This window comes from Cebus imitator, unplaced genomic scaffold (genome assembly GCF_001604975.1).
Source record: "Cebus imitator isolate Cc_AM_T3 unplaced genomic scaffold, Cebus_imitator-1.0 Scaffold128, whole genome shotgun sequence".
NCBI classification, from domain to species: Eukaryota; Metazoa; Chordata; class Mammalia; order Primates; family Cebidae; genus Cebus; species Cebus imitator.
The window spans coordinates 1,565,235-1,590,988 of record NW_016107443.1 but is presented as its reverse complement, the minus strand read 5'-3'; the positions used below and the strand labels follow the sequence as shown (position 1 = coordinate 1,590,988).

Genomic DNA, 25,754 nt, shown 5'->3' with positions numbered 1-25,754 from the left:
TCAGGAGGTTGAGGCAGGAGAATTGCCTGAACCCAGGAGGCGGAGGTTGCGGTGAGCCGAGATCGCGCCATTGCACTCCAGCCTGGGTAACAAGAGCGAAACTCTGTCTCAAAAAATAAATAAATAAATAAATAAATAAAAATTTAAAAAATGAAAAAAAGAATCAGTCAACTTAGTCTAAGCACTTTGTAAGCCAGAAAGTACTATGCAAATGTAAGACACCATGATGCTGTGTAGATGGAACCAAGCAGCCTTGTTTTGCTAGAGGCAAAGTTTGTTTTTTGTGTTTTGAGCACAAAGGTGGTTTTCTTTCAGGCTTATTTCACAGTGCTCCCAAAGTGAATGACGAGCAAGCACTAGTTCACTTGGGGGTGTGGGGTTGGGGATGGGTGGAATAGGTAGTGGGGAAGAAATGAGACAGGAGAGATGGGAAATGAGTAGAACCTCTGTGAAATACAGATCAGAGAAAGGAGTGATCTAATACAGATTGGGGGATTGTATTGAGCAGAGTGCAAGTCATCAACTGCTGGACCCTCAGCAAACTCTTATTCAGTGAGGGCCCACTGTGTGCCAAGTATGTTGCCAGGGCTAAAGTGGGTCAGATACATAAAGACTTTTGAATGGAGAGCTTTTGGTAAAAGTTTGTGTTTCCAGGCAGAGAAACTCTAGGGAAGAGTGAGTTACAGAACAGGGCTCCAGGCTCGGTTGGCTATAGAAAATAAAGCTTTATTCTGAAGCTGAAGGGTTCCACTCATCTTGACTCTACCTTCCAGCTCACTCAATTTTTCCCCTTTAAGTAGTCCTGATATTTCTTGGGGTATAATCTAATGGAACCAAGATGGTGTATTTTTTTATTTTTTTAAGAGGAGGTCTTACTCTATTGCCTAGGCTGGAGTGCAGTGGTACAATCGTAGCTCCCTGTAACCTCAAGCTCCTGGGCTCAAGCAGTCCTCCCGCCTCAGTTTCCCAAGTAGCTAGGACTACAGGCATGTGCCACCCACACTCAGCTAATTTTTTAAAAATTTTTTTGTAAAGACAAAAGCTCGCTCTATTGCCCAGGCTGGTCTCCAACTCCTGGCCTCAAGCGATCTTCCCACCTCAGCCTCCCAAAGCTCTGGGGCTGCAGGCATGAGCTACTGTGCCTGGACGTGGCGTGCATCTTAATAGATGTGCAATCCAGTGGAAATGCGTGAGCTTTGCAGCCAGCTGGGTCTGAGTTAGAATCCTAGTTCTGTCACTTACTAGCTGCATGCATTAGACATGAGTCTCTATCTCAAAGTCTCAGGGTCCTCAGGTGTAAATTGGACATGGTACCCTAAGTCCTTCTTCATATGAAAGATTCAATGAGCTTATGTTTGCAGGGGTCTAGCCTCATGTCTGTACATGTTAGATCTCAGTGTTAACTCCTTCTTTCCCAAACTTTTCCTGATAATTTCAACTGCTGTCCAAGTTTCCAGTCCCTAATCTTGCCATCTTATCATTGAGGCCATATTATAGTGCCTCTAAGTAACCGTAGAAAGATTCTAGGACTAAACTAATTCTGTGGGTTACCATTTTGTCTGAGTGTTCATGAGATCTTCTGGATTTGTCTCCTCTTTTAAGTGGTTTCTGGGTCACCCAGTCCAATTGGTCACATTCCACAGAAGCCAGACATTTCTCCACGCTGGCCCCCTGTATGTGTTCTTTTCTGGTCTCTGTCTTCATAACTAGACACCTTAGCCTACTGACACAGGTGGCCCTGTAGTTCCTCCCCTAGGGCATGGAAAGAAGGGAGATAGGCGGGGCGCGGTGGCTCACGCCTGTAATCTCAGCACTTTGGGAGGCCAAGGTAGGTGGACCATGAGGTCAGAAGATCGAGACCATCCCCGCCAACATAGTGAAACCCTGTCTCTACTAAAATACAAAAAATTAGCAAGTCATGGTGGCATGTGCCTGTAGTCCCAGCTACTCGGGAGGCTAAGGCAGGGGAATCACTTGAACCTGGGAGGTGGAGGTTGCCATGAGCCAAGATTGCGCCACTGTACTCCAGCCTAGCGACAGAGCAAGACTCTGTCTCAAAAAAAAAAAAAAAAAAAAAAAAAAAAAGAAGGGAGACAAGCAGTTCTCAGTATGGGCTCCAGGCAGTACCATGCTCTCACCAATCCCTGAGGAAGAGGAATCATTGCTCTGGGTATACAGGGTTGGCTAGCAGGGGCCATGTTGGTAAGACAAAGCTGTACTCAAAATCAGCAACCATGTTTGAATGTTCCCTTGGGGCTAAACTCATGGTCCCTAGATACTGCGCCTATTACTGCATCTCCAGGTTAAACCACCTCTTTGTTTTTCATTCAGTCAATTCTGTTCTCCATGCTGCCAAGAGCATCAACATCTAAAGAGATTGATGCTGGACTTCTTTCCATTATTTCCTTTCCGGCCTTTGCAGTAGAAGATGTAAACCTTGTGAATGTGACCAAAAATGAAATTATTTCTAAGCTCCAGGTAAGCAGTAATCACTGGCGCCCTTCTGTCCTGTGTGATGTGCACTTTGACATGATGGCATGGAGTAGCTCATCCATGCCTCAGTTCCCCATGAGGTTATTGGCTTGATTTATCTAAACTGATTCATAAAGCGTTCAGAGCTGAGTCTACAGGCAAGAAAACAAAGTCTCCAAGTGATTTAGTGATTTGGTTCTCTCCTTGAGTAGCAGAACTTGCAGCCAGGAGGTACCTGTGAACCACAATTTATACCAGTACCATACTTCTAAGGCAGAGCTACTTAACCCTTTAGAGGTCACAAACAGTATATAGAGTCACTGCCAGAAAAAAAAAAAAAAAAAACTGCATGTGTCCCAATATCCTCAAACTTTACACACAATTTCAGTGGACTTGGCAATCCCAAAGTTACTTTCAGGTTGAAAAAAAATCCCTGTTTTGAGGTGAAATGCAGTAACCATGATACACTAAACTGAGAATATTATTAAATACTCCAGCCAGTTAAAACTGTCAGTAAATTATCAAAGAATATAAGTTTCCCTAAGCTGAAATCTGCATGTTGATTGTCCTACTTAGGTTCCATGAAAAATGTTTTTGTCCCTTGGAGTCCCTATGTCTCCAATCACATTCCCAAAAGAAAGCAGCTGTTGGCCGGGCACGGTGGCTCACACCCATAATCCTAGCACTTTGGGAGGCCGAGACAGGTGGATCACCTGAAGTCAGGAGTTCAAGACCAGCATGGCTAACATGGTATAACCCCGTCTCTACTAAAAATACAAAAATTAGCCAGGCGTGGTGGCATATACCTGTAATCCCAGCTACCTGGGAGGCTGAGGCAGGAGAATTGCTTGAACCCGGGAGGTGGAGGTTGCAGTGAGCCAAGATTGTGCCACTACACTCCAGCCTGGGCATCAGAGTAAGACTCTCAAAAATAAATAAAAATAAGAAAGCAGCTGTCTCAGGGTTCAGGGGGAAAAGGGGAACTCCTTTAGGTAGTTGAAGTAGGAAGGGAATGAATGCAGGGAATGAGGTGTTTACAAGAGGAGGAGGTTCTAGGCTGAGCCTCCTGGGATGACTCCCAGGAAAGTGCAGTGCTAGCCGCTAGGGCTGGGGGCGTGGTTGCCTCCATGACCGTTGCAAGAGCCGCATCTGCTGTAGCAGCCTCCACACACCTACAGACCGGAGAATGGACACCCAAAGCTGCGATCTATGGATTAGGGGGTCAAATTAATAGAGTGCTGCCCCTGCCCTCTTTTTTTTAACATCCAGGAAGCTGGGGCAGAACCCTGGAGCCTGCAGCCCAAAACCAGCAGCAACAGTCCTAAGTGCAGGAACCCCCTCCCACCTTCTGCTAACCCTTGTGGGGGTGCATCTGACCTGCAGAGCCTCCTCTGCAGCCGAAGCCTAACTTCCGGGAGTCTGGGGAATGTCCTTTTAGCTTTCCAATCTTGCAAGTAGGAGCAAACCAATCCAAGTATCTGCCTTGGTGGCTTTTCTAAATAGTGAGGGTCCTTTTAGGTCTCCATGTAATACAATAAATCAGAATGAAGGCATGGTCATTCACTGAATTCTTGGTAATTACTCTTGCAGCCCTGATACTCCAATGGAAAGTTTTGATATTCCCTTCCAAGTACTGATGAAACCGGAATTGATTTTGCTTATTACTTAAATATATTAATAACTATACTGACAGCAAAGAACACTAGGTATAAAACTCATTACTAAAAGATTCATGGGAAAGTGGGTGCAGGGCTGACTTGAATTAAAAAGGTAATGAAATTCCTCTGAGCTCATCAAATGTACTTTCTCTTATTAGGGGCGTTATGGATGCTGTCGCTTCCTTCGAGATGGTTATAAAACTCCAAGAGAGGTTGTATTTAAAATTGTTTCTTATGCTTCCTTAACTGTTTCATCTCTAAGTTGCCACTGTGTTGTTCTCCCTCTATTGATTATATGTTGGAATACTGGAAAGGGAAGTGTTAATTTTGGAGTCAGTAAGCCTGGAGCCAGGCAATAGAATAGTGTCTTCAGTAGGGACAGTGTGCTGGTCATTTAAAACCAGCTTGTAGGTCAGGTGCAGTGGCCTGTAATCCCAACACTTGGGGAGGCTGAGGAAGGAGGATCACTTGAGCCCAGAAGTTTGAGACCAGTCTGGGCAACATAGTGAGACCTTGTCTCTACAAAAAAAAATAAACAAAATTAGCCAGGCGTGATGGCAGGTCCCAGCAATTTGGGAGGCTGAGGTGGGAGGATCACTTGAGCCCAGGAAGTCAGGGCTGCAATGAGCAGAGATCACACCATTGCACTTGAACCTGGGTGACAGAGTGAGACCCTGTCTCAAAAAAATATAAATTTCTTTAAAATTTTAAAAATAAATAAAACCAGCTTGTAGACAAGGACAACCAATTCTGTGGCTCACACATTTTTCTTAAAGACCAACTGTGGTCCCCTCCTTGGGTTTCTTTGCCACAGTGACTAATATAATGATATAAATCAGATCATCTGCCAAACTTGGTGGTAGACATATTGCTATTTCTCTGTTAGAGATATAGGAAGCTTTCGTATAGTAAACTACCAAGGAGTCTTGTGTATGTTTCTCACTTACTTTCTGAAATGTTACCATGGAAAACTGCCAAAAACAGCATCTCCTCATTATAGTAAAATTCTACTCATGCCAGCCTCAAAGCTGTAAAAATCAGACAAGCATGGGAAACGTTGTGAGGCACAGGGTGTTACATATGTACTCTGATTTCACCTTTAAAAAGTTTGACTTATTTGATTCTAGGACCCTAATCGACTGCATTATGACCCTGCTGAACTCAAGCTCTTTGAAAACATTGAATGTGAGTGGCCTGTGTTCTGGACATATTTTATAATAGATGGAGTCTTCAATAGTGATGCTGTTCAGGTGAGACAATGCTGGGTGTTATGTTGATAATTATTTTCATTCCACTGTTGTACGATTATTATTAGAACATAGGGTAATACAAGAATTTAGGTCACCGTTTGATTTATCTGTTCCCACTTAGCAAACTTTCCCATAACTGAGTGAATTAAAACAACAGTATTTTATTTATTTGCTCATGATTCTGCGATTTGGGCAGAGCCCAGCAGGGACAGATTGTCTCTACTTTACCTGCTGTCAGCTGGGATGGTTCCATGTGAAGTAGAGAATCCATTTCCAAGATAGCCTCACTCACATGGCCAGTTGATGCTGGCTAGCAGCCGACACTGGGAGCTCAGCTGTGCTGTTGGCTGAGGCCATGGTTCTCCTCCACGTGGCTAGCTTGGGCTTCTCACAAAATTGTAGTCCCTGGGCCATTAGTTTTACATGTTGGTTGTTTTCTCCCCAGAACACAAAAGCAGAAGCTGCTAAGCTTCCTTAAGTGTTAGGCCCGGAAGTGACAAAATGTCACTTTCATCACATTCTGTTGGTTCAAGGGCCATCGCATATTCAAGTGGGAGGGGACTAGACAAGGGCATGAGTCCTAGGAGGCGTGGTTCCCTGGGGTCTGGCAAGAACGGTCCATCATAGACAGGTTTTGTTGTTGCCGTTGTTCTTTCCAGATCAGCCAGTGGTTTTGCTGTCTTTAGCCCTAGCTTGGGGAGCTCTTCTATAACATCTTACTTTGTGTAACAGCCTCCTAACTTGAATCTCAACCTCTGGCCTGGCTCCCTGCTGTTTCCATTCTTCTCACCCGTGGCAGAGTGATCTTATTAGAAGGCAAATTAGGTTATGATACTGCCTTACTTGAAAGCTATGAATGGCTTTCTGGTTCCTTTTGGGATGAAGTACAAGCAATTCATGCATTTTGTGGGGTTCCATATGATCTGATCCCTGTTTTCACCCCTTTAGCCTCATTTTTTAGTGCTTCTTTCTTTTCTTGAGTTCTGTGATCCAGTCCTTTAAACAGGCCATGTGCCCTCCTGTCTTCTCAAAGGCCTAGGACATTCTTTTCTTCCCCAGTTGTCCCTCCCCCTTCCCTTGGTTCAATGTGAGTGTGTCTTCTTTTGGAAAGCCTTCTCTGACCTTTAAAGCTGGGGCAGGTGCCCCTGTGCCCCATAACAACTGTAACAGCATGGGTCACACTATGTTGTATCTCCCACTTACCTGTCAAAGGACCCTGGTAGAGGCCATCTCTCTCCAGCTCACGGGTATAATCCCTGTGCCTAGTGCATTGTACATGCACAGTAAACATAAGCAACACTCATTTGTTCAAGACCTATCTCTTTAGCTTCTGCTTGGTACCATGCTCTGTGCTGAGCCCTGAGCCTACTTCGTTGAGCAGAACCAACCTGTCCTTGTGCAACTTACATGAATGACCGACATCATAGATGCTTTGCCATTTTTTTCAACTGGTTTTGATCACGTTTGGTGGAAGTGGGGATGATCAATCAGAGATCCATTTTAGCTCTTGAAAGTTCTGCCCAGGAATGCTGGGGGCTTCAGAACCAGCAGTTAGCTGTAAATGTTAATATTCTCCCACTGTTGATGCTTTCTCTTAGGCTTCAGTGACAATCTTAGATTATCTGTCATTTTATCCCAGAATTGAAAGATCTCAAAAGAATTGACTTAGAATTTCCATTGTGAACAGACTTAGCAATGATGGGGGGAAAGAACACTCAGGGGAGGAAAATGACTATGCTTAGCATCTTGTTTAAGCCTCATGTAACCTATCCTACTACACGTGTGCTGTCTCTCCCACTTGCTGCCCAATGACATTTTTAATATGGGGTCAACTTTTTTAGCTCCCACACATGAGGAAGAACATGCGGCATCTTTCTGTGCCTGGCTTAGTGAAATAAGTGAAATTAACACAATGTTAGGTGAAATTAACACAGTGACCTCAAGTTCTATCCATGTTACTGCAAATGACAGAATGTTATTCTTTTGTTATGGCTGAATAGTAATGAATGCCTCTTAAGTGGAAAACTTCCCAAGAGGTAGAAATGGGATACACTGCTTAAGATACTGCTTCCCCCACAAGAAGTTTATGATCCGGTCGCTAAGACAAAATTTTAAATATATGATGGGTTAAGAGTGAAATAATTACATGATGAGTTAAAGACAGCATAGGAAAGACATCTGATACATGGTGTAGATGTGACTACTGGAGGAATTTTGAGGAAGAAACAGCTACTGCATGATGGGTGCTCTGTCCCTTTTCTGGAAGCGTGACAGGTGAGCTTAGACACACTCCTGGGAGGAACAGCTGATAGTGTTTAGCTCCTCCTAACACTGTAAGTGTGCCTCCTGCACTCCTGGAGCTGAGGGTATTTGTGCCCTGTATCCTAACTCTAATCTGTTGCCATGAGAGTTTTTGTCTATGTTGCACCGCTGTTAGAGCATTCATGACCAGACCTCCTTCCTTCCATGGATGATGGGGCTGTTTTCCAGGTCCAAGAGTACCGAGAGGCCCTAGAGGGAATACTCATCAGAGGCAAGAATGGGATCCGCCTGGTGCCAGAACTCTACGCTGTCCCGCCTAACAAGGTAACCCGGTGGCAGGGGGCCCTTTGCACCGCTTATCTAGAACTAAGTGACTCGTTGCTTGGTCTGTTGGTATTCTTTATCCCTCTTTTTGATTTAATGAACACCTTTTCTCCAAACGTGATTTCAAAAGCCCTAGGTAGGCTGGGCATGGTGGCTCATGCCTGTAATCCCAGCACTTTGGGAGGCTAAGGCGGGTGGATTACTTGAGGTCAGCAGTTTGAGGCCAGCCTGGCCAACATGGTGAAACCCCATCTCCCATCTCCACTTAAAAAAAAAAAATTAATTAACCAGGCATGGTGGAACATGCCTGTAGTCCCAGCTACTGAGGAGGCTGAGGCAAGAGAATCACTTGATCCCAGGAGGTAGAGGTCGCAGTGAGCTGAGATCATGCCACTGCACTCCAGCCTGGGCTACAGAGCAAGACTCCATCTCAAAAAAAAAAAAAAAAAAAAAAAACAAAACCCTAGGTAGTGTTCCTGTCTATCCCAAGGAAACATGGCTTTGGAAAAATATGTGGAACGTGCTTGACCATGGGTATCATGTGGAGGCAGCAGTTGAAGACCTTCAAAGGCTACCTGTCCCTCCCGCAACCCTGACACAGGCTCTCTAAAGAACATAAACCTCTGTTGTGCACCATGTTTTTACACACTTCCACAGACGAAGAAGCCAGATGTACAGGGATATTCAGAATCTCTTCCTTTGATTCAAGCAGTTTGCAAGCTAAAGTTTGAATAATCAGAAGCTATTCTACATCTGGGAGAGAAAAACAGTCCAGTTTCAAGAAAATACCCAAACATAGTTTTATTCTTTCAAGTTTTCTAAATTGGCTCAGGATGGACCTATTATCTTGGCAGGAAGATTTCTCTGTCAATATCTCATGGTTAAAAGAGAAGAGTTCTTGGTTCTAGGCTGTCCCTCGGATGCTCCTGGTGCCTCAAAGCTTGATTATCGTGTTTGTGGGATGAAAAGGCCTTCAGAGGGCTGTGTCTTCCCCCAAATCACCAGGGCCTGGAGGAGGTCGTAAGCCAGCAGAGGCCTGGCATACAGCGACTTGGGTTTAGGTGTTCTGTGGTTAAATCAGGCCCACACGCACATGGCCATAGAACTGGCAGGGCCTTTTAAAGTGTCTGCCTTAGCTCAGCTAGGCTGTGGAACCTGTCAGAGCTCACATAGCACTGGGCTCTGCTCTGGGGCCAGAACCCAGGTTCAGGGCCTTGCTGTCACCCCATGCTGCCTCCTAATGGGTGGTACGTTTCTGGATAATGGAAGTATCCACAGTGGATGCTCTCACTAGGCTTCTGAAAGCAGTGGTATAGTGGACTTCTTTACTTTTCCAGGAGTCTGATACTTGGTCCTTAAAGCAAAAGAGGTACCACCATGTATCACTTTGGGCGATATTTTCATCTAAAAGGAACTATTATGTGTTAGATCATTGAAACAGTTAAACCAAGTAGAAAATCAAAGGAAAGAGTTGACTTTCCGTGAGTAGAATGTGCTATTGCCGGAAGTATTCAGGTTTTTGCATTTATATTAGCCCATCTGGTTCACTGGGCCACTTGAGGTGGCCACTTGCTCCAGGTAGGCTCACCAAGTCCCACCAGCCTGGACCCTTAGCCCTGAGCTCCGGGATGTTGATGGCCCCTCATCCCATCATGAACTGACAGCCCACATCATCCGAGCTCTCTCAGGACTGATTTTGTTCCAGGGTTAAGGGCCAGACTTTGGACAGGAACTGTCTTCCCTCACTCTGCGGATCAGTCCAGGGAGCCTGCTGGGGCTGTTCCCTGTAAGTGTCCTCAGCCTAGATTCCCTGCAAATGAGTGCATTCTTTTTAGTACACGTGCTGCAGTGTGTGGGTTGGGGCAGGGCTGGCAGTGGAGGCTGGGTGACCTAGCAGCTACGTGTTCATATCCCCCTTCAGGTTGCTCCTTTCCCAGTACTGAGGCATTTGGCAAAACAGAATTGGTAATGAGAGGTTGTTTGGAACCTAGAAGCAGAGCAAGGGAAAATAAATGCCTTCAGGGGTATTTTACTTATTCTGTGGTAGAGAAGAGGCATGCAAACTAGAGGGCACGTTTTACTGACTGTGGTAAATGCTAGATGTTATGAGCTACCCTTTCTTTCTTTCTGATGAGCAGTGCTGACTACACATTGTAAAAAATTACTCTATGACTTTCTCTCTTCTAAACTCCACACTGACCTTTGGGTTTCTGCATGTCATTACAATGTCCTTAGTGTGTGTATGCAGGTGTGCCAGGCACCAATTTTGCACACTCTTTGACACTGATTGAATTTTGTGTTGGCTGCTTCCAGATGGCAGCTGGGAAGGTTCCTCAGTCACATCAATAACATGTAGAGACCGCCGGGTAGGATTTCTGCACACAGGGCCACCACAGGGCCATGTGGCACCTGTGTGCAAATTAGATAAAGGGGCTCATCAGAGTGGCAGCAGCCCCAGGCCAGGGTGGCATGCAGCTTGGATGTCAGCCCCACTCATTTCCTCAGCTGGAGGTGCTTGCACAGGGCACCGCCTTGCATGAGGCCCTCTGTGGACAACTGGAGACAGTGAAACTTCCTGCAAACATGAATTGAGCACCAGCTCTGTGGCAGGCACCAGGCTAGCTACTGGGTCACAAGGGGGGCTACAGCACCAGCTCTGTCCCCATGAGCTTGCAGGTTAGCGGGGGCCAGAGGATCTGGCCTATGAGATGGAGGGCAGCAGAGGCGGCAGCAAAGGCATGGCACCTTTGAGGACCTGTGGGCAGTTCGGAAGGACCAGTGTGCAGAGAGGCGGAGAGGGACGCCTCCATGTGGGGCAGGAGCTGGCTTATGGGTAGGAAGAGTGCAAATCCAGGCTGTCTTGTGACCTGGACACCTTGTCTGCTCTCTGCTCTTTGCATTGAATATTTCTCATTCTAGATCTTTGCAGTTATTTGTTTTTGTTTTTGAGACAGAGTCTCCCTCTGTCACCCAGGCTAGAGTGCAGTGGCGCAATGTTGGCTCACTGCAACCTCCTGGGTTCAAGCAATTCTCCTGCCTCAGCCTCCCAAGTATCTGGAACTACAAGCATTTGCCACCATGCCCAACTGATTTTTGTATTTTTAGTCAAGACAGGCTTTCGCCGTGTTGGCCAGGCTGGTCTTAAACTCCTAGCCTCAGGTGATCCGCCCACCTCGGCTTCCCAAAGTGCTGGGATTATAGGCGTGAGCCACCGTGCCAACCTAGCAGTCTTTCTTAACAGGACTTATATTTCAAATAGTTTTCTCATACTACCTGATTATCATACAAGTAATTCTGTACACTACAAAACATTAGGATTCTGTAGAAAGAAGAAAACATTATCTCTAATTCTACTACCCAAAGATTATGACATTTTGGAGAATCTTCCACACTTTTATCCTATTGGATTATTTGATTACTAATGACATTTAATTCTGTTCAGTTCATGCACTTAAGTTTTTCTTTTTTTAAAAAAAGTTTTTAGTTTATTAATTTTAGTTTTTAAACCCATCTTTTTTTTTTTTAAATTGTACTTTAGATTCTGGGGTACCTGTGCATATCATGCAGGATTGTTGCATAGGTACATACATGGCAAGGTGGCTTGCTGCAGTTTTACTAAAATATATTAATAACATCACTGATTAATCCACAAGCAGAAAATGACTCCCCTGTGGTGTGATGTTCCCCTTGGGAGAAAGATGTTGCCTGTTTCCTTTGGTTGACTTATGTTTTCTGGAGGAAAAAAGCAGCCACTGACATTACCCCCAACCAATGATGTGATGGCTAAAATGGCAAAGCGCAGCATGGAGTTTAGAAGAGAGAAGGTTGTGGACTAGCTTACAATGCGCAGCCAGCTCTGTCCATAAAGCACCAAAGTTGATTTTGCTGAGACAGAAGCCCCCAGTGGATTGAGCTTTTTGAGGCCCTGAAGGAGCAGTTGCAGGCTAGTAGTGCAAGTGTTTTTCCACAGTAAATAGTGCCACCTTCTGGCAGTTCTCCTGCGTTAGAGGCACAGTTTATAAACCCCTAGGGATGGCTTCCAGTGATGCACCGCCACAGCTGGAGGCTGATGTTTTCCATCATTTCACCTATAATGCAGCCAAATGTAAGCATGAGCTGTGAGCCTTCTCACAGCCAGAGCCGTGCCACAAAGAAGGCAGGCCAGACATCTGGTGCTCATGACCTTGCATTTGCCTGTAGGAAGGACACTTGTCCAGAACCAGGCCGCAATTTGACTTCCACCTCCGCTGCTTTATATATAGCCTTGCAGCCCTGAGGAAGGAGCTTGCGCCCCAGTATCCTAGCGCCTGCATGGAATTGGCCTGGAGGATGAATACCATTCTGTAAATCATCAGCGCACTCCCCAGGGTCAGGTATCATGGACATTTTATCCTCTGAGTTTCTGACTTTGGATTTGTTTCTCTTTCCAGGTAGATGAAGAGTACAAGAACCCTCACACTGTGGACCGAGTTCCTATGGGGAAGGTGCCTCATCTGTGGGGCCAATCTTTGTACATCCTCAGCTCACTGTTGGCAGAGGTAGGGGGCTTGGTGGCCTCACAGACTGTAAACCATGTGATTGGAGGTTCAGGGAACCCCGGAAGGGCACAGGGACTCTCTGCCAGGGGTACATGCGGATGTCTTTTGCATCTTCATGCGTTTAAGGTCATCCGGACCGTGTTGGCTCCAGGGTTCGACTCCTGGCCTTGTGTGTCCATATTTCCATGAAACCAGCTCAGGTCCAGGCAGGCCCAGCTCTCCCCATCGCCTCTGCCAGCATTCCTCCTCTGTGGTTGGAACCTGTTTCACGTGATGGTCAGAGGAGCTGGAAGCTTTTTGGCCAGGATTATTAGCACATCTGATCCTAGAAGATACAAGATTTGGGAAATGACTAGATCAGCCCCAGCTGCCCCTGCCCCAGTCCTAGTTGCAGGAAGTGCAAGAACCACAGATCTCTCTACAGAAAGAGGCGGCAGGCCAGATTTTCTCTGGTGGATTTTGTGTCAGGTATCTCCTCAGACAACCCACAGCACCCTTCCTTCTGCAGACAACTGCCTCTGGACACCACTTTTTGTTCCGTATTGACTTGTCCCCAGGCTTTTGTTTTAATACGCAAATACTCTGGAGTTGCCTCAGAATGAATCCCCCAGTCCTCAGTATGAGTTACCTTAACAGATGTCCTTCCTGAGAGGGTCCCGCTCAGCTGAGTGCGAGGAGAAGTGGGGAGGGGAAGGAGCCCAGGGAAGGGTCAAGGGGCTGCCGGGCTCTAGAAAAGGCCGAAAGGGTGGTGGGTCAGCATGCCACCGGGTTCCCAGAGTGTCGAAGCCCAGGATGAAAGATACCACCGTGGAAGCAGCCCTCTGGAACTCTAGCAGCCAAGCTGGAGCAGTTGTTTCATGGGTACCTCTAGACTCCCCAGGGTCCTGGTCATGTCTTTGGAGTAGGTGTTGTGTCTTCCACTCCTGTGTTTATTAGCAGGGAAAATGCATATATCTCCTTTGAAAGCCAGCCCTCTCTCTCAGTAGTTCTCTGACTCTGGGCGAGTTTTTAACCTCTCTGGGCCTTGGTTTCCTCATCTGTAAAGTGAAAAAGTTGGACTTGATCATCTCTGCGATACCTTCCAGCTGTGATTTCTGTATCAGTGAGATGGGAAACCAGTAACTCCCCTCCCCTGCTTTCTGCTTTCTGATATGAAGGCTTTCTCTGGGCCCAGTACTAGGCCCATTTCTCCTCAGAACTCCCAGAATACCTTGATCCTCCTTCTCGGGGCTCAGATCATTTGTAGAAAGTACAAGGAGGTCCATATTCGAAGAGAATACTTTGCAAGCAAGTGGGGGTGGTGGGGCCAAGTTCCCACTCTGCCACTTCCCTTGAGTCATTACCTTGGTTTTCCCACCTGTACAGTGATGACGGTGGTAGTATAGGGGCCAAGGCGTTCCCCTAAAAGTTTGATGAAAAGTCGCTGACACGAGGCAGATTGATTTATAAGAAAAAAGTGCATGCAGATGTACTTAACATGTATACAGGGGAGCCTTCAGAATGAAGACCCCAAGATCTAGGGGAAATTGTCCATTTTTACACATAGTTTCAACAAAGTATGGACAGCTGTGTATAAATGTGATTACCCAAAAAGGGCCCAATCGAATACCAATGGCCTGAGTGGGGAAACCCAGCGAGGTCTTTCTGTCTAGATTCTTCTTGGCCTCTCTGTGCAGCACTCCTTCCTGCTGGGTGTGGGGCCCTTATGACCTACAGCCAAACAAGGTAGGTCAGGGAATTTTTTATGGCTAGTTTTTACAGAGAATATTTTTAGGTTTTTTTTGGCTGGCTTTGGGAAAAAGGGATTCTGATTTCTATGCCCCGCCTTTGGGAAGAGGGATTCTAGTTTCCAGGGTGCCTCCGGGAGAATGGACTGAGTGAGGGAGGCAGGAGAAGGTCAGAGGAAAGCTTTTGCTTCTGAGGCTGCTGCTGAGGCTTTCATTTGTGGGGGTGTTTTCCGAGCCCCAACAGTAGTGCCTACCTGTCAGGAGACATAAATGTGACAGTCCACATATAGTGACTCAACACAATGCCTGGCACGTTACTGAGAGCTCAAATAGTATTGGTTATCATTCTTTTTGCTCATACAAGATGGTGGCATATTCGACGAGCCCTAGAGAGCTAGGTGCAAAAATGCAATACGTTTATCAGTGGCGATTTGAACGATGTTACTCTGTTTCACAGAAAATAAGCAACTGACTCGAAAAATATTAAAAAAAAGCATTGAATATGTTGAGCCTCAAAATATTTCGTTTTCACACTTCAGTTTAAGATGAAATTTAACTTAATATTTCATAGTGTTAATGTTCCTTTTTTCATAGGGATTCCTTGCCACTGGTGAAATCGATCCCTTAAATAGAAGATTTTCCACTTCAGTCAAACCTGATGTTGTGGTACAAGGTTTGTGAGTGTGTTTGCTATTTATGTTTAACTTTGTAAAACCAATGTTATTTTAATTCATAGTGTTTCCTAGTTTCTTATTTCATTTTTTAGAATTGTGTATGTGCCTATGCTTTAGCATGTAGCAGTTCTGTCAGATGCCTTGTATAACTCAGTGGCTCCCAAATGCAACAGAATTCTTCCCAACCACAAAATGACTTTCTACAAAGCAATTGTTTTCTTGAATATAAACCTTGATTGCAAGTTGGGCACAAGTGATTCATTGTGCGTCATTTTTCATAATCATTATTCTTTGAAAAATAGAGCCTAAGCCTGGTAAAAACACAGAAGCCAACTGAAGGTCGTTCATTCCTCCCTTGGAGTCCTGACGTCTTTCCGCCTTTTGCCTGTATCCACCTTTCCTCCCCCTCCTCTCCAGCCAACCCTTCTCCTGGAGAGGTGGGACACCGGCCCAGGCTACTGCTGCCATCCACCTAGCAAGTGATTTCACCCTTCTGTGCCTCAGGGTCATCAAGACTTGAGCTCCCTCTCTGGGGCTTCCTAAGATGGACTGAGATTGCAGTGGGGAAAGTGCTTGGTGTAGTGCCTGGGGTATGGTGTGCACCCGGGTGCAGCTGTTCCTCTTCCTACCTTCCCTCTTAGGGAGGACCTCCTGGCAGTCCGGTAACATTCTGTGTGCCCCATAGAGCACACCATCTGTTGGAAATAGATGTTGGAAGTAGATGCTTGGTGCCACAAAGAAAAATTAGCACTGAGACAAAGGATCTTTCAGCAACACAATTTTTTACTTCCTGGACTGCAGGAAGAATACTCACTAGCCATGTTGCCATGAGAATACAAAGAACAAAGAACACACACAAATTTATCCCTTTTACATTTGGGGCTGTCCTTACTGCTGTGTTTGAACTCCATTGGCTGGAGTTCTAATGTCATAGCACGTTGTGTGTACACCTTATTGCCCCTAAATGAGACTGTATATTTCTTAATGACAAGGCTCATATCATTCTTGCAATTTCTATGTTGATTGGCACATACACACCCATACGTTGAAAATGGTGATTGAACAAAATGGCAAGCATTTCTCTGTGGCCACTGGTTCATTTTGCTTTGGGGGCTCATGCTGTGGTGAGATGAGCTGATATCACCCAGTCAGTAGAGCCATGAGATACACCTATCACAACATTCTGATTAGGTAAAGTTTGTGAGGATGATCATCATCTCCACCTTATACACGAGGCTTAGAAGTTCACCCCCCTCAAGGAGCCACAGCTGACAGCTGAAGGTGTGAAACCATTCCTGACTTCCAGGCGGACTGATCCAGCTGGACTCCATTGTCCCTGCGCTAAGCCAGAGCACGGCCTGCTAATTAATCCCTTGAATCGACAAGACCATTTTTCTAACTGCAGACTGGGGCACTTTGATGGGTGTTCACTAGCATTTGTTTAGTGTAACAGAACAGCGTAGAAATTCCCAGGTCAGGCATAGAGTAGGGGAAGTGCAGTTTTAGAACCTTAGCCACATCCTGCTGCACAGATCGTGAGGCTCCCAGGCCTCCCCCAAAACCATTGCTCTAAAGGAGTTACTCCTACAGAGAGTGGCTGCTGGGGTTTTGATCATTGTGGAGTCTCACATGTCATTGGAAGCTTTAGAAGAGACAGGTGTTCAGGGAAGCCACCCAGCCAGCCCTGCATGGCTGATGCTCCCATTTGCTGAGGGCCTGGGAGATGAGGTTTCGGTCCACGTGCAGCTGTCACTGGCCAGTTGCATATGCAAGGCTTCCCTTGGGCCTTGTTGTGAAGGTCAGATGAGATAATGGCTATGAAAATACTTGAAAAGGCATCAAGTGCCATGTAAATAGAAGGAGGTGGCACTCAGCTCTCAACTGCATGTATATGTATTGTACATTCCACCCTGCCAGCCCGTGGGTACAGTGATTGTACTTACCGGTAGCCAATCCTGCACCGCCCTGAGCCTCTCCAGCCCCCACCACAGCTGGACATGGCACCAACCTCTCTCCCTGTGGCCATGCTCCCCTTTTCCAGTCCCGTCCCTGGAGTCCTTCCCTTTGCCAAAGCGCTGTCCCTTCTGAGAAAGGCTAGCAATACTAGTACAGCAGGTGCAGACTTAGCCGATCCTGGGGGTTCCCCAGTGACAGCCTCCCTCTTCCATGGGCCCCCAGGTCCCAGGCACTATGAGCTCCCTGTCTGCTGGAGAGCCAGGTGCCCAGCCTCTCCCACCAGAGATGGGGCCCAGGCCAGCCCTGGGGTGATTTTTCCCCACCAGTGGGGCCCTGTGCAGGGGTTCTGAATGGGCCAGGCTGTTCCACTACCACCAGCATCCCCACTCACAGGCCCACTTTGCTTTCTCTAGAGGGATATCTCTTCCTTCTCGCCCCCTCAATCAGAGCTTCCCCTGCCAGCAGATACCCCATCTTACTTTTCTTTTCCCCGTCCTTTGGGATCAGGGGCACAGGCTTCTGGCATCCTCCAAGCAGAGCTGTTTCCACTCCTGACCCTACACGAAAAGGGACACCAGGCAGGTTTAGAACAGTTGCAGACCCAGAGGGAGGCAGGACATTACATGAGACTGGGTGACTTGGCTTGGGACTTACTGAGGAATAGCTTCTAGAAGTCTCTTATCAGACTGTCTTGCACATTGAGGGCACTTGATAAATAGGCCTCAGGGGTGTTGAGGGGTGGCAAGGACAGAACGGGGAGGAGCAGCAGGACAAATGCTGTCATTTCCAAATCCAGTCATGGCATGGAAGAGCATGCTAATGTGTATGTCACCAGGCGGAAGAGAGCAGTAAGGAACGTGTGTCCATAAGAGACAAGAGTCATGAGCTACCACTCATTCTGTGCTCTTGTTCACAGTTACTGTTTTGGCAGAAAACAATCACATTAAGAACTTGTTGAGGAAACACGGGGTGAACGTCCAGAGTATCGCGGACATTCATCCAATTCGAGTCCAGCCAGGCCGGATTCTTAGTCACATATATGCCAAGCTTGGTAGGTTTGTGGAAATTACTAGGGCATTTTTGGCTTGGGGACATCTCGGTTCAAGGTCTGGGGTCTGAGGGAAACTGTGATATATGTAAGTTCTAATGAGTTGGACAAAACACTAAAGTGGGCAGTTCCATGCTTTGGTGTGAAGAGGAACAGGCGAACCAGCATGCTCTTCCCACACCCGTTCAGTGGGTACCAGCACAGGTGGCCACAGCATTCGCTGGATCTGTTGTAAAGTAAGGAGCCACCTTGGAAAATTCACAATTGGGAAAGTCATTTGTGTCTTGATGATGCTTCTCATGTTTACCTTTAGTATCAGAAAATGCTCATTTACCCATTAAAATGGGAGGAGGTTCTCTATGCTTTTTCTTTTATTTTTTTGAGGTGGAGTCTCGCTCTATCACCAGATTAGAGTGCAGTGGCATGATCTCAGCTCACTGCAACGTCTGCCTCCTGGGTTCAAGCGATTCTTCTGCCTCAGCCTCCCAAGTAGCTGGGATTACAGGCGTGCCCACCACACCTGGCTCATTTTTGTATTTTTAGTAGAGATGGGCTTTCACCATGTTGGCCAGGACTGTCTCAATCTCTTGACCTTGTGATCCACCTGCCTTGGCCTCCCAAAGTGCTGGGATTACAGGCATGAGCCACCACGCCCGGCCTCTCTCTGCTTTTTCTAGAATCTGACTTTGTTTACTATGATGGCTCAATACTAAATAAATCAAAAGTAAACGTTCTGTAATCCTTTTAGTAGTTTTATTCCATGCAGTTCCAACTGAGTACTGTTCCTATACATTCATGAAAAGAAGGGAGGTAGGATTTGTTTTTATATTCAGCTCTGTGCCATTTTAAAGGATGATGGCAATAGAATAACCAAGCCCCAAAGTAGGTTGTCTAATCTAGAAATGAGCTCAGTCTTAGCCTGAGTCGCCTGGATTACTTGTTACTGTATTTCCTCTAACTCCGGTTTCTCTTTTACTCTTCAAACAGGACGGAATAAGAATATGAATTTGAGTGGGCGACCGTATCGACATATTGGTGTCCTTGGAACCTCTAAACTATATGTGATTAGGAACCAAATCTTTACTTTTACACCCCAGGTGAGGAGAGCAGGCCAACAGCAAGCCAATGAGCTTCTTTTTTTACTTACATTCTCTTGGCTGTCTGGTAAGCTTTTCCCCTATGAATATGGCAGAATTCTGCATGCATAGGTTCAAATAGAGACATGAGAAATGACACACAGTGTCTGGTACAAGTCTGCCCATAGTAGGTACTCAGTAAATGTTGATTGAGTCACGTGTGCCATCACTTCCGGTCATAAATAGTAGTGAAACTCAGACTACTTTAGAGGTTTGCTGTTGACATGTCACCTGACACTTGACTTACAGTCCTTGTGCCCCTAATCACAGTCATCTCTGACCCTTATGCAAGCTGTCATCAGACCCTCTGCTAACACACAGCCACGCTGATTTTCTGGCCCCACTCCCCTTACTGGGTTACTGAGTATACTGATTATAGAACTTATCTGCAGAGCTTTGGGTTCCAAAGAAAACTAGTCCTGTGGAAGTACCTAGAAAATGTTTTTCACCCATTTGGGCAGCGAGAAAGACCAACGGTGGGATCACTTTGGCCACGCGGGGCACAGCCCCAGCTCACCTGGGCACAGGGGTGGTCATGGGGTCTTGGAGCACTAGCCCCAAACTGCTCTTTTTCATCCTAGCCCCTGCTCCTCACTGAAATCTTGCAAGCCATTTCCTTTAGTAACAGATTTCATTTCAGAGCTGAGCCTGCGCTAGTCCAGAGGCCAAGAGAACAATTTGATTTGTTCTCAACATCTGGCAGCAGTGTCTTTAGGTGACATTAACCAAAGCTATCAATCAGGTAAACAGAGTGTCCACCTCTCACCTGCTCACAGTGCCCCCACTTGGAAAGCATCTTCGAACCCATAGCCCTGGAAAGAATAGGAATTAAGGAGTTATTGATTTGCTTTCAAAGACAGTCGTGTTGGGCAAGATGCTTAAATCCCCATCTGAGGTGCTGAAAATAAATCTAGCACCACACCTTTCTCTTCCACACTATAGCGACTGCTCCTGGGCCGACAGCAGACCGATTTGTCTGATCTAGAGCAGGGCAGCCCAGTGACCTAGTGGATTGAAACCAGCACTGAGTTTCTTGCCTGGCGATAAAACCCCAGGATTAGTGCTGCCCTGAGTGTCAGCTGGTGTTTCAGGTAAATGAAGGGTGGCCGTTGACCTGGCCTCTTCTGACTTTCAGTTCACTGACCAGCATCACTTCTACCTGGCCCTCGATAATGAGATGATCGTGGAGATGCTGAGGATCGAGCTGGCCTACCTGTGCACCTGCTGGAGGATGACGGGCAGACCCACGCTCACCTTCCCTATCAGCCGCACCATGCTCAGTAACTCCAGGGATTTCAGCAGGCTCCCTCCTGCTCCAGGGGTGGTTTGGGCTTTTACAAATGTTTGAAATGACTCCCATGGCCACAACAAAGCACTGAAGGGGTTTCTTAGCAGTTTGGTTTTTTATCTTGGGAATCTTCTAGGCCAGAAGTATTTTAATTAGATGGTGTTGATGAAAATGTTTCAGTGCATACCGGGGGAAAAAAGTCTTCCCAGACTAAACTAATTCATCCCTTTCTTTTTTTCCTTAGCAAATGATGGTTCAGACATTCATTCTGCTGTGCTTTCCACAATTAGAAAACTAGAGGATGGGTATTTTGGAGGAGCCAGGTAATTTGTGATTTAAAAAAAAAAAATAAGAGTAGCGCTGACCTTTCTTAAAGTCCTGCTGCCCTTGTCCCGCTTTTCATATTAATTGTTGAACCTAAAAGCATGGAGTTTTAGAGTAAGCAGGAAGTTAACACTTCTCTAATCCAGTCTCCTGTGTGAAACTTGGCTTATCTCTGAAATAGCACTCAGCTGATATCTTTTAAGCTTTACAGGCACCAGAAGGCCTCAGACATAGGGAGGTGAACCCATCAAGTCCCTCTGAAGTGTCCATTCTTCTTGGAACACGTGTATGGGATTCTGCGTATGTTTCTCTTAAAAGGTGTGGAAGAAAATACTCAGTGCCTAGGATCTGGCAGGGTCCCAATAAACGCTCCTTGCACCAACTTTAGTATGCTATCACCCTAAGATTCATTTGCAGGCTGGGCGTAGCGGCTCATGCCTATAATCCCAGCACTTTGGGAGGCTGAGGCGGGTAGATCATGAGGTCAGGAGATCAAGACCATCCTGGCTAACACAGTGAAACCCCATCTCTACTAAAAATGCAAAAAATTAGCCAGGCATGGTGGCATGCACCTATAATCACAGCTACTTGGGAGGCTGAGGCAGGAGACTCGCTTGAACCTGGGAGGTAGAGGTTGCAGTAAGCGGAGATTGCACCACTGCACTCCAGCCTGGGCAACAGAGCGAGACTCTGTCTCAAAAAAAAAAAAAAAAAAGACTCATTTGCAGGATGTGGTAAATTCCTTAGAGCCCTGGGAGCAGAGCACCTGAATGAGCCTGCATAGGTCACTGTTCCCTCACCCTCTGTGGAATGAGCCACCTTCTGGTTTAGAGGCCTGGATTAGGGCAGATGGCACCTATATTTTCTGCTTAAGCACCTTAAGTGATGGAGGGCTTACCCTCCACGAAAGCCCCTTCCATTTTTGTGCCCACTGTTACAAGGCAGAGGTTTTCTCTGTAGTGTCTCTTCTCTCATCTCCCTGCATCCCCTAGGATATACCAGAAGGGCCCCAAGAGACACCGTGGGCCAGGCACAGTGGCTCACCCCTGTAATCTCAGCACTTTGGGAGGCCAAGGCGGGCAGATCACCTGAGGTCAGGAGTTTGAGACCAGCCTTGCCAAAATGGTGAAACCCTGTTTCTACTAAAAATACAAAATTTAGCCAGGCATGGTGGTGGGTGCCTATAATCCCAGCTACTCTGGAGGCTGGGGCAGGAGAATTGCTTGAACCCGGGAGGTGGAGGCTGCAGTGAGCCAAGATTGCACCACTGCCCTCCAGCCTGGGTGACAGAGCAAGACTCTCGCTAAAAAAAAAAAAAAAAAGAATTTCACTGTGTAGCCCAGCCCCGGTGTAGCCTTTCCAGGGCTCAGGGAGGCTTTTGTTTGGTCCCTGATGGAATGCCAGTTGCTAAAACTGTTGAAGTTGCCCTTTCTTCTCACATTCTCTCACCCCAGGTATACTGCTACCACGGCAAAATCACCGTCATTTTTTAAAATTATGGTAATTTACCTGTAACATTACCTTAACGATTCATAAGTGTACAGTTCAGTAGTGTTAAGTACATTCACATTGTTATGCAGCCAGTCTCCAGAACTCTTCATCTTGCAACAAGTAAAACCGTGGACCCATTAATAGCAACTCTATTTCCCTCCTCCCAGCCCCTAGCAACCACCAGCCTTCTGTCTCCATGAGTTTGACTGCTCCAGATAGCTCAAATAAGTGGCGTCATATGCTATTTATCGTTTTATGACTGGCTCATTTCATATGATGTCCCCAAGCTTAAGTCCCTGTTATTTCTAACCCTGGCCTCCTGCGATTTGAAGAGGCTGCTGAGGTTGGTCTCTCTGCCCACAGAGCTTGTTGTGGGTTTTGCTGTAGACTTGAAGCCACCCTTGATCCAAGCTTCTCCTGGCCTTTCTCACAAGACTGTCCCCAGTGTTTTGCCATGTACGCTTCCAGGACTAATGCCATACCAGCAATTTGCATCTGCTTCTGCACATTTTACCTTCAATTCGCTTCAGTTACCACCTGGTACATGGCATCGTAATGGACAGAGAATACCAAAGGCCTATCATTAACCATTTTGCAAAATAAATTCTTTTTTTTCCCTTTTTTTGAGATGGAATTTCACTCTTGTTGCCCAGGCTGGAGTGCAGTAGTGTGATCTTGGCTCACTGCAACCTCCACGTCCCAGGTTCAAGCAGTTCTCCTGCCTCAGCCTTCCAAATAGCTGGGATCACAGGCATGCACCACCACACCTGGCTGATTTTATATTTTTAGTAGAGATGGGGTTTCACCATGTTGGCCAGGCTGGTCTCAAATTCCTGACCTCAAGTGATCCATGTCCCTAGGCCTCCCAAAGTGCTAAGATTACAGGTGTGAGCCACCACACCCAGCCGCAAAATAAATTCTTTTGTTGAGATCTAACCATTGTAAAAAGGATACTGTCTGCAGTTCACTGAGCACCGGCAGTGTATGCAATGTGTTGTCTCATTGAGGCTTCACTTTTTGACTTGGGGGCATTCCCATTTCATAGACAAGGAGCTGTAGACTCAGAGAGCCAGGGGTGGAAGAGGAATAGGTGCAGCGGCTCTGCATGAACCCAGAACCCGGCCTCTAAGCCCTCTTCTGAGCTGGATGAGGGCCCAGAACCTGGCCTCTAAGCCCTGGTCTGAGCTGGATGATGGCTTCATGGTGTCAGGAGGGCCCCTTGGTTCTAGACCGTGGCAGATAATTGAGAGAGCCTTAGAAGAGACTGGAACACCTAGGCTACTTCTGCTCAGTTCTTGATCATTAAGAGCTTTACAATTAATAAATTATATTATAAAATTAATATAGTTATATCTAGTATATAATTTATAGATTACATATAGAAGTTATACCTATGTAATACAGTTTTATATTATAAAATACAAATTATATTGCAAAGATAATTAAATTCTTGATAATGTTGAATCCCAGCTTTGGCTTTTCCTCTATTTCTGAGGGTTTTTTTTTTCTTTTGAGATGGAGTCTCACTCTGTCACCCAGGCTGGAGTGCAGTGGCGTGATCTCAGCTCGCTGCAACCTCTACCTCCTGGTTTGAAGCAATTCTCCTGCCTCGGCCTCCCGCATAGCTGGGATTACAGGTGCCCACCACCATGCCCTGCTAATTTTTGAATTTTTAGTAGAGACAGGGTTACACCATGTTGGCCAGGCTGATCTCAAACTCCTGAGCTCAGGTGATCCGCCCACCTCCGCCTCCCAAATTGCTGGGATAACAAGCATAAACCACCATGCCCAGCCTATTTCTGAGGGCTTTTTAAAAGCTGAACTCACCCTACATGCCCCCTAGATCCACTTGGTGGGTGCTCAATTAAAGGAAGGCTTTTCTTTCCCTTGAGCCATCGTTCTGGTGATAGCCCTTTTGAGGCTGAAGCTCCAGCATCCCTGATACTCTTGCATTGCATATGCCTCAATTGACTCTTTAAATGTTTCTCAGACTTTTTTTTAACTTCAAGTTCTGGGGTACATGTGCAGAATGTGCAGATTTGTTACATAGGTATACAGGTGCCATGGTGGTTTGCTGCATTCATCCCCCTGTCATCTACATTAAGTATTTCTCCTAATGCTATCCCTCCCCTAGACCCCCACCGCCCTACAGGCCACGTTGTGTGACGTTCCCCTCCCTGTGTCCATGTGTTCTCATTGTTCAACACCAACTTATGAGTGAGAACATGCAGTGTTTGGTTTTCTGTTCTTGTGTCAGTTTGCTGAGAATGATGGTTTTCTGCTTCATCCACGTCCCTGCAAAGGACATGAACTCATCGTTTGTTATGGCTGCATAGTATTCCATGGTGTATATGTGCCACAGTTTCTTTATCCAGTCTATCATTGGTGGGCATTTGGGTTGGTTCACTAAATCCCAGTCTGGTGCTGGTAACTCTGAGGGAGGGATCCGTTGCTTTCTGCTGCCCCCAGTGTAACCTTTTAAGACTGTTTTCTGTAGGGTGGAAGTAGCTCCCAGCATGTGGGGTTAGACCTGAGAACCTCAGACCCCAGGCTGCCAAGCCCAGCTTCCAGGTTTCAGTGGAACTGTACCCAGCCTAAAGTGAGAGGGCCACTCAGGGCTTCTGCTCCAGTCTGGGGACAGCTTCCCCATCGAATACTTTCTAGAGGGAACCTGGCCTCTTCCATCATAGCACTCCTGTCCCTGTGTGATGGTGTTTCGTGGTAGGGACTCAAATAATAGAACGAGTGTGCCCAGAGAATCGTGGCTTCTGGTCCAGTCATTTTGGGGGAAAACAACAAAACAAAAACATGGGTGGGTTCTGTTTAAAAGTAGTTTGCTCGATATATTTTGTCACACTGTTGGTTCACTAAAATAGATTCTTATTTGTGTTGGGTTGGGAGTAAGAAGTCAGTGTGATTCATTTGGCTTTTAATATGCTGTGCACGTTCACGTCATACTTGTTATTGAATTTTTCAATGAACGTCTTGGCTGACCGCTTATATGGGGCAATCTGCAGAGTAATATATGTATTGATTCTGGCAGAAGCGCCACCTGGTTGTGCAGAAATCTCCGAGTGATGCATAGTAGAAGTTTGTCCACACTCTACCCATGTCCCTCACACAGTGTCTTCTTGGCAGAGTAAAATTGGGGAACCTTTCGGAATTTCTCACCACATCGTTCTACACATATCTGACTTTCCTGGATCCAGACTGTGATGAGAAGTTGTTTGACTATGACAGCGAAGGGACTTTTAGTCCTGATAGTGATTCAGATTTGGGAGGATATCGGGAAGACACCTATAATCAAGGTACGGCTTGGAATGCTTTTGTAGACAGTTTGCTAAATTTATTTAAACTTTAGCATTGTGATAAAATTGCCCTAAGACTCAAATACAATTATAATTAAAAACAAGGAAAAACAAAACAAAAAAGAGGCTTCTGAAACTTCCACATATTAAAATGAATAAAATGCCAGTTTAAAAACCTAAAATGCAAATGATGTCCTTAAAAGTGGGGCATTTTTAAACCTAGAAGGACAAAGTGTTTCAGGAATGGGGACTTTTTTTTTCTTTTTCCCTTTTTTCTTCTTCTCTTCTTTTTTTTTTT

At 46.1% G+C, this 25,754-nt stretch overlaps 1 protein-coding gene across 1 annotated transcript in view; it reads left to right on the top strand.

Annotated features, from left to right (window-relative positions):
• Positions 1-25,754, top strand: part of PHKA2 (phosphorylase kinase regulatory subunit alpha 2) — a 105,086-nt gene that overhangs the window by 50,038 nt on the left and 29,294 nt on the right. The window contains exons 7-17 of the mRNA XM_037742817.1: positions 2,317-2,478; positions 4,289-4,342; positions 5,258-5,380; positions 7,871-7,966; positions 12,397-12,504; positions 14,826-14,904; positions 17,778-17,912; positions 18,897-19,006; positions 20,181-20,325; positions 20,578-20,656; positions 25,287-25,456. Of these exons, the coding sequence (XP_037598745.1) occupies positions 2,317-2,478; positions 4,289-4,342; positions 5,258-5,380; positions 7,871-7,966; positions 12,397-12,504; positions 14,826-14,904; positions 17,778-17,912; positions 18,897-19,006; positions 20,181-20,325; positions 20,578-20,656; positions 25,287-25,456 (1,261 nt within the window). The remainder of the gene's footprint in view (positions 1-2,316; positions 2,479-4,288; positions 4,343-5,257; positions 5,381-7,870; positions 7,967-12,396; positions 12,505-14,825; positions 14,905-17,777; positions 17,913-18,896; positions 19,007-20,180; positions 20,326-20,577; positions 20,657-25,286; positions 25,457-25,754) is intronic.